We start from the raw sequence: 18509 nt of genomic DNA, 5'->3' as shown, positions 1-18509 counted from the left end.
TTAGAGCTGCATCAGTCCCAAATAAACACACAGGAGGCTATATTAATTATGAAGCTGTTGGCCTTGCTTGTTTCTTACTGGCTAGCTCTGACTTAAGTAATTATCCCATAATTGTTAATCTAAGTATTTCTCTTACCGGAGAATAGTTCCGGGCTTCCTAACCCATGGTGTTACATCTTGACTCTGTGTTTCTCCTTCCCAGAGTCCTCCTGGACTCCTAGTCCCACCTATCTAGATTCCTATTGGCCAGCAGTGCTTTATTGACATATACATAGGACTTCCCCAACACACACATACACATGATTTTTTAAAAAGCATATATATTTTAAAGTTACATTATGTACCCTGATGTGTTAATGCACATTTTAATCCTAGTAAGAGTTCAAGGCCAGTCTGGGATATAAGAGACTCCGTAGTAAGAGATATAACTATTGCATCTGTGACCAATATCACTTCTGACATCAGATATTGCATGGAAATCAAGATTCACTAGACTCAGTACAGGTTAAGTGAAGTTTATTCGAGAAGACGTCACACAAGAGGCGGGTGATCACCGCAGGTTCCAGCTCCCAGGATCCTCCCAGGCTGTTCCCAGTGATCCGACCAGACACAAGAGAGGGCAAGCCTGTCCCGGACCCCAGACTAAATCTCACACGTTCACATATGTACCTGTGACCAGTTTGGGTGTGGTCAGCACCACAGGTGCTTAGTTAGATCTCACTACCAGACTGTATTTTAATAACCCATACTTATACATGCATATGAAAACTCACTTTGCAAAACCAATAATTGAAAGCACAATGCAGTCTGCTAAGTTGTTTATGAAGGTCACAGTTAAGGCTAAGGGTGTAGCGCAATGGCGGAGTGCTTGCCTAGCGCCCATGAAACCTTAGGTTTGTAGGGCATCCTTGTGAACACAGCACTTGGGAGGCAAAGGCAGAAGTCTCAGTTGAAAGTCATTCTTGACTACATAGTGAGTTTGAGGTTGGTGCCTGGGCTATGTGAGACCCTGTCTCAAAAAAAAAAAGAGGTGATCACAGAGACCTCTCCGTTGCTTTGGTTCCAAAACTGCCGACTCAGCCAGAAGCGGCTATGGGCAGGTGGGTGTGGCCATCCTTAGACACTCTAGAACCTGAGGTCTCCTGGGTGTGTGGCATCCGTAGATACTTTCTTTGCTGTGGCATGGGTTTCCTGGATTGGGGAAGAATCATGTCAGACAAAGAATGTACAGGATCTGTGGTTCTGATACCCTGTGGACTGCCCCCTAGCTCTGGAAGTCACCCCACCTGGACCAAACGCTACTTCCACAGGCTCTGGGGAGCTCAAAGACTATGAATTGGGGTCAGGGTGTACCAGACGTGGAAGATCTCAAGCCTCCTTTTGTTTTCTCTGTTACAAATAAACCACATACAACCACCCATTAATAGAACCCAAGCTAGTCTATAGTGTAGACCAGGGGCTTGTGTTTCTGTCTGTCCTGTGAGGCTTGTGTTTCTGTCTGTCCTGTGAGGCTCAGTTGGTCTCCAGTAAAAGTCTCACCTACCGCCTTCTCAGTGTGTCCTGCTGCCTCTGCCTAGACGGCCAAAGCCTAGACAGACATGGGGCTAGGAGGATGAGGGTCTTGCACCTTCTGTCCACTAGGTGGCTCTGTCTCTCAGAAGATGGCAGAGCTCCACCCTAGCTTGAGAAGATTTTGAGCAACTTCCTGTGGCCCGTCTGTCCCTCTATACAGAGGTCCTGAGGCAGACCCACCCAAAGGACAGCACTCAGCCTCACCCGTGGGAACCCAGCTACCGTCTAGGCTCATACATTTGTCCACTGGGGTGGGGTTGGCAGCTGGTTCCCACCACCGTCTAGCTGTGTTTAGAGAGAATGGGCAGGAGCTGGGAAAGGGACTGACCAGTTGGTTTCAGCAGGCCCGGTGGTCTCCCAGTACTGAACAGTGGCCCTTCCTCGTTCTCAGCCTGCCTGAAGACTGCCTCCTTCCTCTCCATTGGCAGTGCTCCCCTCCCCCCTCCTGTCCTCGCCGGTGTATCAGGGCCTCTAGATTTAGTCTTCCCTCTCTACCCTACTTCACGTGACTTCCACAGACCTCAGGTCAACACCTACCAACTATACCTCATCCCAGAGCGCCCTCCAAATCCCCAGCGCTTCATCTGGCTGTCCTGATGCAGCCCTGCCCTGCATGCTCAGCAGGTCCAACGGGGCCTCCTTTGTAGACCAGCCTCTCCACCTGTGTTCTCACCAGGCACCTCCCTCCTTCCCTCCCTCCCTCCCTCCCTCCCTCCCTCCCTCCCTCCCTCCTTTCCTCCCTCTTTGGTGGTGGTGGGACTCGGGATTGGCGGAGGCCCTCATTCACACCGGGAGGCAGATACTAACCCTCTGAGTCACTTCTGCACCCCTCGCTGTGGCCGTTCCTCGGGGCTTTGATCCTTCTGCTTTAATGCTCCCCAGATTGGCCTCGGCCTCTCCTTCTTGTTTGAATTCTTGTCTTAGGTTTTTGTTGTTGTGTTGTTTTGCTTTTTAAGATTTTTATTTTTTTATTTTTATGTGTGTGTGCCTGGACAGATGGAGGTACACCATATACCTGCAGTACCCACAGGGACCAGAAGAGGGCACTAGATACCCATGAACTGGAGTTCCAGATGCTTGTGAGCCTCATGTGTGCTGGAAACTGAACGTAGGTCCAGAGGAGCAGCCAGTGCTCTCAGCCTCTGGGCCATCTCTCCAGCCCCAGCTTCCTGTGTGTTTGAGACGGGGTCTTATATGGAACAGGCTGCTCTTGAATTTGCTTTGTAGCTGAGAATGATCTTAACTTTTAAAAATATTTTTATTTTTATTTTAAGCACATTGGTGTTTTGCCTGCATATATGTCTGTGTGAGGATGTCAGATCCCTAAAACTGGAGTCACAGACAGTTGTGAGTTGCCGTGTGGGTGCTGGGAATTGAACCATGTCCTCTGAAGAACAGTCAGTGCGTGCTCTCAACCCCAGAGCCACCTTTCCAGCCCCATCTTAAACTTTTAAAAGTGTTTTTCATGCGGAGCAGTGGTGGTGTGCGCCTTTAATCCCAGCACTCAGGAGGCCAGCCTAGTCCTTGTGCATGTGCCTGCGCGCGTGCGTGTGCCTGCCATGACACACACTGGAGGTCAGAGGACAGTTCCCAGGAGGCAGTTCTCTCCTTCTGTTGTGTGGGATCCAGAGACTGAACTAGGTTGTCTAGCTTGGCAGCAGGGCACCTTTCCCTGCTGAACTGAACCATTCTGTCCACCCGTCTTGAGCTTTTGACCGTCTTTAGTGCTATGATCACTGACGCAGTGTTGAGGACCAATCCCAGAGATCTGTGCGTGCCAGCTGAGCCAGTCCCCATCCCTGTTAGCTCCATTATTTGTAAAATTAAGCTACAGCTTAATTTATTTTTGTGTGTGTGTTTCCTCTGTGTGTGTGTGTGTGTGCCGGGCGCCTGCAGAGGCTAGAAGGTTCCAGGTCCCAAGGTCCCGTGGAAATGGAGCTGTGGAGAGTTATAGGGGCCATGAGGGTGCTGGAGTCAAGTCCAGGGGTCGTCTACAAGAGCAGCAAGTGATCTTAGCTCCTGAGCTGTCTCTCCAGCCCCCTTTTAACTCAGTTTTTACAGAGAGGTCGCAAGTGGCATCTTTTTGTTTTCCAGACAGGGTTTCTCTGTCCTGTCTGACTGTCCTGGAACTCACTGCGGTACACCACGCAGGCCTTAGACCCAGAGAGATCCGTCCTCCTCTGCCTCCTGAGTGCTGAGATTAAAGGCGTGCGCCAGCACTGCCCAGCTCCTAACTGGCCACTGCCTAGCTCCTAACTGGCCTCTCGATTGATCTTAGTCCCCTGGTCCACTCTTCACTTCCACAGCCAGAGTGGTTTATGAAGCCTCAGAAGAGACAGTACTGAAGAAGTTACAGTGTCTGAGGCTCCGTGCTGCCCTCGCCCAGTGCCCTCACTCACGCCTTAGTAGCCATTGTGATTGACTTGTGTCCTAGGCTGCCGTGCTCACCCCTCGACCCCTCTGCACTGGCAAGCTTGGGAACTCGGCTCTCAGCCCCTGCCTCCTGCAGCTTGGGCTAGTCCCTCTGCTGACCCAATGCTGACGTCCTGAGCTTGGGACTGAGGCTGCCTGCTATGTGTGCATCTATCTGTGTGGCTGCGTGGACCCCATCAGGCTCTTGGTAAACAGGACTGAACACAATGATAGAGAAGGTTCTGGGCTGGGAGCCAGAGAGTCAGTGAATTCTGAATTCCGTCTCCTGGTCCCCAAGGATGGCCAAGCAGACTTGACAGCCGGGCGGGACTCTGCTTTGAACCTAAGGAAACCAATGCTTCACTGGGAAGTTGGTCCTTCTGAGAAGAACCAGCTGCAGACATGGTAGGGGGTAGGGATGTGGGGGTTGGAGCCACAGCTTCTTGAAGTAGGCCACAGAATGCTGAGCATCCCTTTCTCGTGGGTGCTGCCCCACAGAGTGTGCATCGATTGTCTCTCCTGGCTCTGAAGTGATGCATGGTCACTGCAGGAAATGAGAGGAGAGCAGATAAGCCTAAAGGATCGGATGCTACTGTGTAGTTATAGACTCTGTTTCCTTTTCTTCATATTCTTCCTAGCATCTCCATAGCCTTTTACAAGCTGGGCAGGCACTTCTATCAGAGTTGACTTTATAGCATGAATGCTGTGATCCATCTAAGCATTCATAAATACATACATGTGTGTGCAAGTGTGTGCGTGCGTGCGTGTGTGTGTGTGTGTGTGTGTGTGTGTGTGTGTGTGAGAGAGAGAGAGAGAGAGAGAGAGAGAGAGAGAGAGAGACATAGACGAGAGACAGACAGAGACAAAGACAGAGAGAGGGGGGAGAGATGTATTTTTTACTTCAGGCAGTTTCATTGAGCTATTCAACAATTTTCAAGACAACATTTTGGTCATTGCATAATACGCAGCATCTGTCTATCGTAAGTTATTGACCAGTCTATTCCTGTTGGATCTCATTTCTGCTATTAATCATCTTAATGGCAAGCATTCATTAGACTCCTTCTCTGTGCCAAGTTCCTTGCAAAGAAACACACAAGGTTCTCCCCAGTGAGTGTCGTTAGAGCCCTGTAACATGGGCTCTCTTTGTCTGAGAGAGGCAGCTCAAGACCATCGAGTCAACCAGCGTGGGTTCCAGATCAACACCCTTTGTACATCTTCAATATTTATGTTAAGGCCGATTTAGGGATGGCTTACTGGCCATAGCGGGGTTTTGCTGTCATTCGCCTGCCTCCCTCCCTCCCTCCCTCCCTCCCTCCTCCCTCTTTTCCTTCTGGCTTTCTGTGCTGGGATCGAACCTAAGCCCTTACTTATGCTAGGTAAGCCCTGTACTACTAAACTATGTTGCCAGCTCTTAAGGTATAGGTCCCAGCTCTGAGGACCAGGTACAATTTAAGTGATTACACGGTGTCACTTAGGGGAGGTGGGAGGTCGGGGCTCTTTCTGCTGTCTCTGCTGTCTGACCCCTGCACCTGCAGGTGGCTGTGGATGCACCCACTCTGGGTTCTTCATGCCCTGCTGCATACACAGTACAGGCACCTAGTGAGTCCCTGGAGCAGCTGGGTTACAAAGGCCACACTGTAGGCAAACTGTCTACATAGCATAGTTGTTTTGTTTTTTAAATGTTTTACATTTTAATCTAGTGTGTGTGAGTGTGTGTGAGTTTATACACATGTGTGCACATGTCATATGTATAGAAGTTAGATAACAGCTTGTGGGAGTTGTTTTTCTCCACCATGTATGTTCCAGGGATGGGACGCCAATTGTCAGGGTTGGCTACATGTGGCTTTACCCACTGAGCTATCTTGCTGGCTCCTAAGGTTTTGTTGTTGTTGCGCCGGGCGGTGGTGGCGCACGCCTTTAATCCCAGCACTTGGGAGGCAGAGGCAGGCGGATCTCTGTGAGTTCAAGGCTGGGCTGGACCGACAGCCTCGAAAACAATACAGAGAAACCCTGTCTCGTAAAAAACCAAAAAAAAAAAAGATTTATTTATTATGAATATAATGTTCTGCCTGCAGCCCAGAAGAGGGCACCAGATCTCAGCATAGATGGTTGTGAGCCACCATGTGGTTGCTGGGAATTGAACTCAGGTCCTCTGGAAGAGCAGCCAATGCTCTTAACCTCTGAGCCTTCTCTCCATCCCGAGGCTCCTAAGTCTTGTTTTGTTTAAGATTTGCTTTGTGTTTGGTTACATGCATGTGTGTGTGTGGAAGGTCTGTGTGCCTACGAGTGAAGAGCCCGTAGAGCCCTGAGGGGTTTCCATTGTGGAACTGGAGTCACCTAAGCCACGTGGGTGCTCTTAACTGCCGAGCCGTCTCTCCAGCCCCAGCCAGAGTTGTGACTTTTTCCGTTACTATTTTATGTGTGTGGGTGTTTTGCCTACATGTATGTTTTTGCACCACATGTGTGCCCCATTCCTTCAGAGGCAAGAAGAGGGCGTCTAATTGGAGTTACAGTTAAACTGCCACATGGGTGCTGGGACTTGAACCCAGGTCTTATAGAAGAGCAGCCAGCACTCCTTACCACCAAATCATCTCTCCAGCCCCCTAGAGATGTTTTTCATATGGCCTTGAACTTGTGGTCTGCCTCAGCCTCTCAAGTACTGGGATCACCACTGAGTGCCACCATAGCTGGCAGAATTGTTGCTCTTCTGCGGTGTCTTGGGTGGGCCAAGTGTCCAGTGTCCCAGCCCTGACATGGCTCATTTGACAAGGGATCTCCTTGTTCTTTCTCTGCCAAGGGAATTCCAGGGGACATGCCTGGTTGTCATATTGGTTCCCTGGGCCTGTACTAGCTTCTGTCTGAGTCTCCTTTCTCCACAGGATTTCCAGGAAAGGGCTGTGGGCTTTTTCAGGCCTCCTGGCTTTCCCCCGCAGAAACAGAGGCGCCTGGTTCAGGGTGCTGGTGGACAGCCCAAAATAGTTCCCTGGTCTCGTGGTTGAGCTGAGAACTTACTGCAGTAGCTGTGCTCTGGGGAAAACAGCAGGACTGGGCGCTTTGGGGTGACCCAGCTCTGCACTTTGACCCCTGCGGTGCCGTGAGGCCGAGGGTGGCGGCAGGAGCATCTCCGTTTTTCAACCCAGTGTGTTCCGTGCTCTGGATTCCTCCTCCCCTGCACGTTCAGCCTCTGTTCTCGCTCGTCTTCCGAGTGCCCTCTCACGCCCCTCCCAGGGCAGCTGGTACCCGCTCGGGCTCCCAGAGCCCCATGCCAGTCTTTGCCTTCTGATCTGTTGTCACAGAGTATCAGGAATCTGTGGAGAGAGGGCTGCGCTTTCTTCACGTCACACGTTCAGATCCAGAGGAGCTGTTGGTTGGAGTCCTGCATAGACCGAAGCCTCCTGGAGGCTGAGCAGCTCTGAGTGGCTCCTCCCTGTGGGCAGCAGCTACTCTCTCTGTGCTGCCCCTGCTGCGCTGACCCTCCACTGGTTTCTGGATCTCCTCTCCCCAGGCTGGCTCCTTCGAGGCTCCTTCTGGAGGCCCCAGGTGAAAACAGTCAGTGCTGAAATAGAGTCAGCCTAGGGAGAGTTCATCTGGGGCAGGAAGCTCAGCCTCTTGACTTTAATCAACACTTCTGTGAGAATTACCTGTAACCCAGTAACAGTGTGGAGCCAGAAGCCACGTGCATCGCACAGAACTCCATGGGGATCTGGTCCGTAGCTCCTGTACTGAGAAAGAAAGGGAACCCCAAAGAAGAGTGAGGAATGTGCTGAGCAGGGCAGGCTGCGCCTTTAACATCCCAGATCTGGACCACTTTTACCCAGCACATGTCCTGTTTCTTAAAGCTGAGGACAAATGCTTGGAAGGCATTAAAGCCCCTGGCATCAGCCGGGCGTTGGTGGCGCACGCCTTTAATCCCAGCACTCAGGAGGCAGAGGCAGGCGGATCTCTGTGAGTTTGAGACCAGCCTGCTCTACAAGAGCGAGTTCCAGGACAGCCTCCAAAGCCACAGAGAAACCCTGTCTCAAAAAACCAAAAGAAAAAAAAAGGCCCTGGCATGACTTGGACTTCCCAACCCATCCTGAGAGGTGGGTCCCTGCCCTGGGAGGGGAATGGAGGACCACTCTGTCCAGCAGTTGGACAGTTCCAGTCACTTTAGTCTCTCACTGCTATAAGCTCAGCACGGTGTCAGATGACAGCCTTGTCCTCCATGAAGGACAGACAATAGGGTACATATACAAATGCACAGGAGCTTTGAGTGTACACATTTCCCTGTGTGGCTGACCGGGAGTGGCCCTCCCAGGAAGCTAGAATGCAGGCCCAGTGAATCACAGCACCTGCCCGAAGAGCCTGGCCATCTGCATTTTAAACAGAGCAGGGCATGATGTGGAATAGCTGTGGTCCTGGCAGTTGAGAGCTGATGCCAGCCTGCACTTCACAGAGGGAGCCTGTGCTATTCCTAGGTTCAGGGAGTAACAGTGGCTGTCAGATGTGCCTAGGACACTGCATTTTAAACAAAGCTAGATGTGATGCAGTCGGTCTGTTGTCCAGCTGGTTGTCGGGTCACCTGAGCTCAGGAAGTCCAGGATAGCCTGGAGCAAGGCATCAAAGCCGCTGTCTTGGTGATGAACAAAACAGGCAATGACAAGGGAACAGCTCCAAGGTGATTCTCAGAGTCTAATTTGAGAATATGCAAGCCTTTAGTGATAACCTGAGCCCTGGGGAGACAGGCCCTTGTCACCTCCCACATCTGTCCCTTTAGTTTCGTCCTGTTGTTCTGTAGACACTCTGACCAAAAGCCTCTTAGGAGAGCAAAGGGTTTGTGTCATCTTGCAGGTCAGTCCGCTGTTGAGGGTGTCAGGCAGGCCCCAAGGCAGGCCTGCTTGCCACTCCACCAGGGAGCTCACTCACAGCCGAGGAGGCACGGCAGAAGCCATGCTTGCTGACTCACTTGCAGGAGGCTAACATTCAGCTAGTTGTCTTCTACAGCTCAGGCCACCTGCCTAGGGAATGATGCCTCCCACAGTGGGCTGGGCTCTCCTAGATCAATTAACAAGAGAAACAGTCTCCCAGAGGCATGCCCACAGGCCAGCATGATCTGGGCACTCCTTCGACTGAGACTTCCTTCTGGGGTGACTCTAAACTGTGTCAAGTGAACACCCTCCAGTACTTAATTAGATTCTCTGGTCTGGAAGAGCTGATTTTGCAGGAGAGCTTGAAGAAATTTAAATGAGGAGAATGAACACCTCGTTTGGATGCAGGGGCCTCTGGAAATACAGCTGGAGTTTGGCACAACAGTTGTCCCTAAACACTATTCCTCCTGTGTTAGCGTGATGGCCTAGGTGCCGTTTGCCATACTTTGTAGGTGACTAAACTGAGGTTGAGTGCTCCAGGACTTCCCTGGGGTACACAGGTCATCAGAGTCACAGTCAGCCCCAGGTTCCAGATGCCAAGGCTTGCTCCTGGGATCCACTGAAGCAGGGGAGCCTGGGAAGGGCTGCAGCTGTTTCCTGTACCCTCGTTGGCCTGCTCTAGGAACCCACCTATGACATCTCTGACTGTTGGAGCCCAGTAGGTACCACAGAGCCTAGTGCTGCTCCTGCTGCTAAGCCCTTGGTGAATCAGAACCCACTGTTCCCATAGCAACCCAAGTGTGGCGCTGCCTTGGGTAAAAAGCATCCCATGGGAGCTTTGGGGTATGGAAGCGGAGGTGTGCAGATCACCTGGCTTGTAGCCTGGGGATGCTAAAAACAGCACATGCTGCCCCGTGGGTGTTGGCTTATGTGGGAGGAAGCCCAGTGCAGGGGAGTACCAGCCTTGTTCCCCTCAGAAGTTCTTCCCTTTGGGGGCCCTTTGGGACCTGTTTTTCCAGAAAGCGATTCCCCAGAGCTGGTAGCTGAGGCATTGCTGGGTTGGGTGCTTGCTGACTTTCAGGATAATAAATTCATGGCATGAAGAGGTGCTGCACCCAGCCCAGGTAGTCAGGGAAGGGACTAGAACATTTGGGGTGGGAATATGCCTGGGGTCGCTTGCTCCATGATGAGTTGGCTGGCACCTGTGTGCTGAAGATGTCTCACCCAGCCTAGAGCTCACAAGGCTCAGCAGGGGTGCTCCCTGGGGATTTAGAGGCACTTAAAGTGCCCTACATTGGTAATGACTCATAAAGGGGGTTCCCTCTCTCAACCTTGGGAATTTGGAGTTTCTGCAGCCTTAGGGTTTCAATTTTTTAGCTTTTCATGCTGCTGATGTAAAAACATTTATTTTACTTTGTATGAATTTTTTTTGCCTGCATCTATATCTGTGCACCATGTGGATGTCTGGTGTCCACAGAGGTCAGAAAAGGACATTGGATCCCCTGGAACTAGAATTACAAACAGTTGTGAGCCACCAAGTGCTGGGAGCCAAACCTGTGTCCTCTGCAAGAGCAACAAGTATTAACCACCGAGCCGTCTCTCCAGCCCTAAGAGGCTACTAATCTTGTGTGTGTGTGTGTGTGTGTGTGTGTGTGTGTGTGTGTGTGTGTGTGTGTGTGTGTGTGCGTGCGTGCGTGCCTGTCTGTCTGCCTGTCTGTCTGTCCAGCCATGGCACCCTCCTCTGTGAGTGTGTGTGGTCATCAGTGCCACCCTGCATATGTGGAGGTCAGGGGAGAACTTTCTGGTTTTTTTCTCGCTTCTCATTGTTTGGCAGGGGTTCTCTAGTTGTTTCTGCTGTGCTTCACGCTCGGGCGGTTCACACTCCTCGGGCGGTTCACACTCCTAGGGCGGTTCACACCGGGGCAGTCCACACTTGGGCAGGCTGGCCCACGAGCTTCTGGGCAGTTTTCCTGGCTGCCCTCCCTTCTCACATAGGCATGCTGGGATTACAGATGCACATTCTGCACCTTTACAAGGCTCTAGGGATTCAACTGAAGTTGGCATATTGCCAGCCTTACACTTTTTTTTAAAGTATGCCAATTGGCCAGTTGGCTAAACTTGCTAGACTTGCTGGTCAGTGAGCTGAAGGACCCTCATGTCTTTGTGTAATCTAGCATGAAGGTTTCAGACATACTCTACCATGCCGCATTTTTACGTGAGTGCTGAAGATCTGAGCACGCCCTCCTGTTGCATAGCAACCACTCGGCCAATTGAACCATCTCCCCAGCCCAAGGTCCTGTTCTCATACTTGGGCTAGGTAGGTATAAGGTTCCATAGGGTACCTGACCTCAGAATGTCTGAAGCAGGAATAGTCCTGGGACACTTTGCCTGTAAGGGTGCTATAGTTTCAGTAACCTTAAGGATGACAGAGTCAAGACCTTTATCCCAGGGCTCATGCTGTCATGGAGGCTGGGCTTTGAGGCCCTCAAAGTTAGGTCATATGGTATTCAGCTGCGGCTGCTGCTGCTCATATGAGTCCTCCCCTTTTTCCCAATGCCATCCACATAGGGCTGTGCCCATCCTGGTCTGCGGGGGTCTTTTGGGCTTCCAGGAGACTTGCAAGTTCAAGGTTAGCCTGGAGTTACAAGGAAAAGGTAGCAAGAATGATTCTTCATCCACCTTCTGGAGCCCTTCCCCCAAACCACACTGTCCTGCTGTGATCTAGTTGGGCGTGAGTGCTGGCTTGAGGCAGAATCTGGCTTTCAACACTGCTGGTGTGAATTCATCCCTAGCTCACTGACAGACCAGTGACCCCATTGTCTGGCCCCGCCCCCAGCCAGGGGCCAGCTTCCCCATGTCCCTGCTTCTGCATATTTGTCATTTTTCTCTCCCCAGTCACTTGACTAGCTCCGTTAAAGGGCCAAAGCTGGCACTGGGCGTGGGATGGAAGGACCAGCGGGTATCTGCCCCACCCTGGCCAGAGAGCCCAGCCTCAGCCCCGCTCTCTAGACGGATGTGTCACAGTCGTAGAGGCAGAGGACAGGGAGGACAGTTGACACTTGAGTTTCCTGCTGAGTTTCCCCAAGGCATCCTGGACTCCATTGATGGTGTTTTTATCCATGGCTCTTGGTTCCATTCTCATAGTAGCACAGACAGATTGGCCCAGGCTTTGCCTGAGGCCTGGCATTCCCCAGTGCTCTGGGTGACTGGAGACACACAGTTGCTTCCCTTCCTAGGGGAAATAACACGGTGCTCTGTGTAGTTAAAGGCAAAGGCTCCAGACCCTGGGCCTCCAATTCACCCAGCTGCTCCACGTCTCTGAGCCAGGGGCTTTCCCTGGAGCTCTGAAGTGACTGAACAAGACTACTCCCTGATCACACAGCATGTGGTAGTCTCTGATTACATAGCTTGTATACCATGGCTAGCTGCTTCATGTCTCTGAACAAGGGATCCCAGGTGCTCTGAATATGCCCGAGAACAAGGCTAGTTCCTGGTCATAGCATGTACACCATGGCTACTCCCTGGTCACACAGCATGTACACCATGGATAGTCCCTGGTCATAGCATGTACATCATGGCTAGTCCCTGGTCACAGCATGGACACCATGGCTAGTCCCTGGTCACACAGCATGTACACCATGGATAGTCCCTGGTCATAGCATGTACACCATGGATAGCCCCTGGTCATAGCATGTACACCATGGATAGTCCCTGGTCATAGCATGTACACCATGGATAGCCCCTGGTCATAGCATGTACACCATGAATAGTCCCTGGTCATAGCATATACACCATGAATAGTCCCTGGTCATAGCATGTACACCATGGCTAGTCTCTGGTCACACAGCATGTACACCACGAGGAACAGATCAGATTAATGGCACTGGGGACATAACCTGGTTGTAGACTTTTCCTAGCATTCCCGAGGCCTTGGCTTGATCCCCAGTACCTCACAAAACTGGCTGTGGGATACGCAACTGTACTCTCAGCACTTGGGAACTAGTAGGAGGGTCAGAAGGTGAAAGTCATCCTGGCCTACACGGTGAGTTCAAGGTTAGCCTGGGCTTCATGAGGCCACGGTGCTAAGAGCGCTGAAGATGACCACAGCTGCCTGGAAGACAGGACACTGGCCCTGTTTCATTGTGGCCATCAGAAAGGGTGGGAGGCGTACAGGGAGGGCTCGGATTTCTCCACCTTCTTATCTCTGGCTAGCGTCTGCCTCTCCTGCCGATCCTCCCCTGGGTGGAGCAGCCCCGCCTGGAAGCTTTGCCGGCCATGTCCAGCACTCAGGAGGCGGAGATGGAGGGGCTGTGAGTGTGAGTTTGAGGCCAGCCTGGGCTGGCTGCAGAGTGAGACCCTATCTCCCAGGATGAGGTAAGCTGGAGATGCAGCTCAGTGGTAATCTAGCCCCTGGCTTTTTTTTTTTTTTTTTTTGGTTTTTTGAGACAGGGTTTCTCTGTGGCTTTGGAGGCTGTCCTGGAACTCGCTTGGTAGTCCAGGCTGCTCTCAAACTCACAGAGATCCGCCTGCCTCTGCCTCCCGAGTGCTGGGATTAAAGGCGTGCGCCACCAACACCCGGCTGCCCCTGGCTTCTTGTGCCCTGGGTTTATTTAACCCATCACTGAGAAGGGGTGGGTCGAGTGGGTAACAGACTTCAACTTGTTTTTTGTTTTTCCAGGACAGGATTTCTCTGTGTAGCCCTGGTTGCCCTGGAGCTCGCTCTGTAGACCAGGCTGTTCAGAACTCAAAGGGATCCACCTGCCTCTGCCTCCTGAGTGCTGGAATTAAAGGCATGTGACACCAAGGTCAGGTGACTTCAGCTTTTTCTTTCCTTGAGTGATTAAAGTGTAAGGCGTGAGTTCTGTCCCCAGGCCCCACATGGTGGAAGGAGAGAACCGACTCCTGTGGTTGCCTCTGACTTCCTCCTGGGCTGTAGCACACACCTCACCCACACCGTAAACGAGCAAGCGCGATGGGATTGTTCCTAAGTGCTGTAGTATTGACGAATGATACTATCTTAAATTATTTTCTTAACTTCATTTTCACACTGTTCATTGCTGGTGCATGCAGATAGAATTGCAGTGCTCTTATGCCCTGCAACTTTATCATAGTCACTAGTTTAGAGTTTCTTATTAAGTAGAAATTGGAGAGCATTTTCTGCTTATAAGATTATGATCTCCACTCGGGAGGCAGAGGCAGGCGGATCTCTGTGAGTTCGAGGCCAGCCTGGTCTACAAAGCAAGTTCCAGGACAGTCTCCAAAACAATACAGAGAAACCCTGTCTCAAAAAACCACAAAAAAAAAAAGATTATGATCTCCACCAGGAGGTGGTGGTGCATGCCTTTAGTCCCAGCACTCAGGAGGCAGAGGCAGGCAGATCTCTGTGAATTCAAGACCAACCTGGTCTACAAGAGCTAGTTCCAGGACAGACTCCAAAACCACAGAGAAACCCTGTCTCAAAAAACGAGAGAGAGAGAGAGAGAGAGAGAGAGAGAGAGAGAGAGAGAGAGAGAGAGAGAGAGAGAGAGAGAGAGAGAGAGAGAGAGAGAGAGATGCAGTGTCCTGTTTCAGTATTCTGACTGTTTGTGAGAGAAGACATTCAGGAGCACCAAGTAGCCCCGGTTGCTGGGGTTCACCTGCATCTGCTGGGAAAGGATGAACACAAGCTCTGAGCAGACAGTGGGTACCAGTGGGGAAGACAGAGCCTTACCTATAAATGCTATTGGGTTTAGTTTACATTTTACTCTTTGCTCTTTGGGGGCTGCCCCCGCTTCCCAGCTCCCAAATAATTACACACAGAGGCTTCTTCTTTCTTATGAATGCCCGGCCTCAGCTTAGCTTGTTTCTTGCCAACTTTTCTTAAATTATTCCAACTACCTTTTTGCCTTTGGACTTTTTTCTTTTCTTACTTCTGTATATCTTACTTTCACTCTCCGTGGCTGACTGGGTGGCCGGGTGGCTGGATGGCTGGCCCCTCATGTCTTACTCTCCTGTTCTATCTTGTTCCTCCCCCCTTTTCTCCTCCAGGATTTCTCCTTCTCTCTGCCTGTCAGCCCCGCCTATCCTTTCTCTCCTGCCTTGTTATTGGTCATTCAGCTCTGTATTAGACCATCAGGTGTTTTAGACAGGCAAAGTAACACAGCCTCACAGAGTTAAACAAATGCAGCATAAAAGAATGCACCATTAAACAAATATCTCATAGCATAAATAAATGTAGCACACCTTAAAGTAATTTTCCACAACATACAGAATAGAGTTCTGGCCCAGGGATAGAGGATGGGTGCTTCCAGGACAGTGAAGAGGGTACCTGAGGGATCTGTGTGCCCTTCTGGCTCAGTAACTGAGTTCTAGGACTCAGGCCACGAGGAAATCTGAGCCACTCTCCCATCCCTTTTGTTTGCTGGTCCAAACTCCAGAGAAAAGAGGGAGTGCCAGCATCCTTGGGCTCTGACTGAGTACCAAGTCTACTAATGACATGGACAGGTCAGAGGATGCTCTGGAAGAACTTCAGCCTGCCCGCTCCTAACTTCAAAGGAAGGAAGGTCCCGGTGGTCAGCAAGTCCTGTAGAAACAGGAGAGGGAGTAAGTGGTGGTGCACACCTCTAATCCCAGCACTCGGGAGGCAGGCAGATCTCTGTGAGTTCGAGGCTGGGCTGGTCTACAGAGCGAGTTCCAGGATAGGCTCCAAGGCTACACAGAGAAACTCTGTCTTGAAACCACCCCTGTTCAAAAAAAAGAAAAGAAAAGAAAAAGAAAAAGGAGGAGAGAGTGTGGGCTGGGCAGTCTCTGTTGACTTCTGCAGCCCCAGCAACAGAGCAGAGCTTAGAATGAGGCCTGTGGATTCCCAGTCCGGGAGGATGTGGCCAGCTGGCAGTGTGGGAGGATGAAAGTCTCCCAAAGCTTTTTCTAGGTGTCTTGTTACATACTTACGGAGGGACTGTGTGACCTTCAGAAGGTCATTGTCCTAGTTAGGGTTTCTATTGTTGAAACACCATAGCCAAAGCAACTTGGGGAGGAAAGGGTTTATTTCACTCACAGCTCCACATCACTGTTCATCACAAGCAGTGAGGGCACGAACAGGGCAGGAACCTGGAGGCAGGAGCTGATGCAGAGGTCATGGAGGGGGGGAGCTGCTTACTGGCATGGTCCTCTTGGCTTGCTCAGCCTGCTTTCTTGTAAAACCCAGGACCACCAGGCTGAGGATGGCCCCACCCACAATGGACTGTGCCCTCCCCCTTTAGTCGCTAATTAAGAAAATGCCCTACAGCATATCTCATGGAAGTCTTTTTCCATTGAGGCTTCCTCCTTTCAGATGACTTCAGCTTGTGTCAGGTTGCCGTAACCCAGCCATCACAGGCACTGTCTTCATAGTACAGGACATGTGTCCGCTGAGCAGTCTGCAGAGCCTAGTGGTCTGGATCTGAGCTTCTCCGAGGAGCCGGTGGCCCATTCCCTCTGCACACTCACGGTTCCCTCCTGGGGACCCAGCGCTGCTTTGGGGCATACAGTTTATTGCAGAGAAAGCCTAGAGGCAGATGAGAGAGCGGGTTGTCACCGTTCACTACCACAGAAGCATGTTCTGCCGACCCCCTCACGGCCAGCAAGCTGGAGGCAGCCCTCAGAGAAACCAGCATCTGTTAGGTGCCCAGCTCATCCACCGTGTGGAGTGTGATGTAACCCGGAGTCTGTGGTTGCTAGGACAATCCTGCCTGCAGTGACAGTGCGTGGTCCCCGACTGGAGTGAGAACAGAACGTTCCGAGAAAACAGAAAGGCTTCATGGGGCTTCTCAAGCAAAGGTGTCTCTCCCAGAGGTCTTCCTCTCAAGAATGCTGATAAGCAGATCCCCAAGGCAGAAGCCGGTGGCCAGGTGATAGATTAAGTTCCTTTAGCACCGCTGTGCTAATACAAAGGCAGGACCTCCGGATGGCACGCACTCACATGGGCCGCCTTTCTGCAGCACCTCCTGAGGTGCCTCCTGGCTCCTCCTGGCAGCAAAGAGTGTAGGAAGCACTCCCTTGTGGTGTGGACAAGGATAGCCAACACTATGCTGACTCTAGTCCAAGTGCCAGAGGCCCTGTTGCACCCCACCCCCACCCAACCCAATCCTTGGAGGCCTTTTCCTGTCCCTGCTGTTCCGATCTGCGCCTTCCAGAGAGATTGCCTCCAGTATCGCAGCAGGAAGGTGTGCCAGAAGGGCCACAGGCAGCCCAGCGGTCACTGGGTAGAATGCTGGACCACCACTTAGAAAAGGCAGCTCGGTGGTCACTGGGTAGAATGCTGGTCTAACCTTGAAAAGTAGAGGTTCCCAAGAAAATCTTACTGCTCACCCTGCTGTGGTACCCTTGGAGCAAGGAACATAAGCAGAACAGAGCTCTGCTCCAGGACCAAACACTGTCTCAGGTCTTAGCAGTGTGGCCTTGAACTAGCCTCTGGCTCACTGCTGTGTCCCCAGCTTGGCTGCAGGAAGACAAGAGGGGACGTGGGCTTAATTAGAAGCACTTATCTTCTCCTTCCCTGTTTTATTTAGGTTGTCATGTACCCCAGGGCTGGCACTGATGTAGCCAAGGGCTACCATGAAGTTCTGATCCCCTTGCCTCCACCCTGAGTACTGGGATCAGTAACATCACCCAGTTCGTGTGGTGCTAGGGACTAAATCCAGGGGTTTTTGCACTCTGCCTCTCAACTGAAAGACTTCCCCGGCCCCTTGAGGCACTCTGCACTGTTTTGCCAGGGGTGGGAAAGCAGAAGAGGGATATCCCACGGTGAACGTAGCCTCTCTGCCCTGTCCTGATGCCACAAGCCGTCAGCGATTCTCATTCCTTGGTCTGCAGGTGCGGAGGACGTGGTGATGGCGTTTTCCAGGTCGGAGACGGAAGACCGGAGGCAGTAGCCGAAAGCCCCTGGAAACACCCTGAAAGCTGCCGAGGCCGAGATCTGTGGGGCTCCTCTCCCGGCTGAGGGGGAGCAAACCACCTTCTTCCCTCCCTCTGCTCCCTCAGCTCCCCACCCAGCCACTCAGCAGAGCTGGCATCAAGGGGGATGCCAGTGGTGGTTTGTGATTGGCTTAAGGGATGGACTTGTGATTGGCTGCCGGAAGAAATCTTTTTATTTTTAAATCTTGACCAACGGAAACCTTTTATTTTTATTTCTGACTCTTTATTTTTTTAAAGATTTGGGCCTCGGTAGCTGGCTTCCCCGGAAGCTCTCCGAGCTCTGGTGCTTTATTTAGGTCATTTTTTTTTTTAGGAACATGAAGAGGCCCGATTGGCTGCTTAAACTGGAAAAAGATTGTGATTGGCTGGCTTGTGGGACATGGTTTTTTCTTTGATTGGCTGCAGGTGTTCTGCTCCTATCACCAACTTCCTCTATTCTGAATGCAGAAAACAGGGTTTGGGGAGATTGATTGTTATATTTGACTTGAAAAAAGAAAAGAAAGAAACGAAATGAGCTTTGCAATATTTATTACACAAAGAGCTTGCTGCTGCCTTCACGTATTGGGTTTGTGTTTGAATTTGATTGGCAGTCAATATGTGGATTTGGTTTCCCATTGGTTCACCCCTGACTCCCGCCCATTGCCATGAACTTACTTCCACTCTGCTGCTTATTTGAGGCCTAAGGGTACACCTGGAGATTGCATGCGCTTTAATGACCACATCTGCCTCCACCGGCAAAGGGAC

General features: G+C 51.3%; 1 protein-coding gene across 3 annotated transcripts in view; it reads left to right on the top strand.

The window, feature by feature from the left end:
• Ctnnbip1 (catenin beta interacting protein 1) overlaps positions 1-18276 on the top strand; it is a 51376-nt gene extending 33100 nt beyond the window's left edge. For all 3 annotated transcript variants that reach the window (XM_040734994.1, XM_040734995.1, XM_040734993.1), the window contains one exon: positions 17664-18276. In XM_040734994.1, the coding sequence (XP_040590928.1) occupies positions 17664-17722 (59 nt within the window). In that variant the 3' untranslated portion in view covers positions 17723-18276. The remainder of the gene's footprint in view (positions 1-17663) is intronic.
• Positions 18277-18509: the final 233 nt, after the last annotated feature.

Source organism: Mesocricetus auratus, unplaced genomic scaffold, assembly GCF_017639785.1.
Source record: "Mesocricetus auratus isolate SY011 unplaced genomic scaffold, BCM_Maur_2.0 Super-Scaffold_100042, whole genome shotgun sequence".
Classification (NCBI taxonomy): Eukaryota; Metazoa; Chordata; class Mammalia; order Rodentia; family Cricetidae; genus Mesocricetus; species Mesocricetus auratus.
The sequence above is the reverse complement of the archived record's forward strand: the minus strand, read 5'-3'. Positions and strand labels throughout refer to the sequence as shown.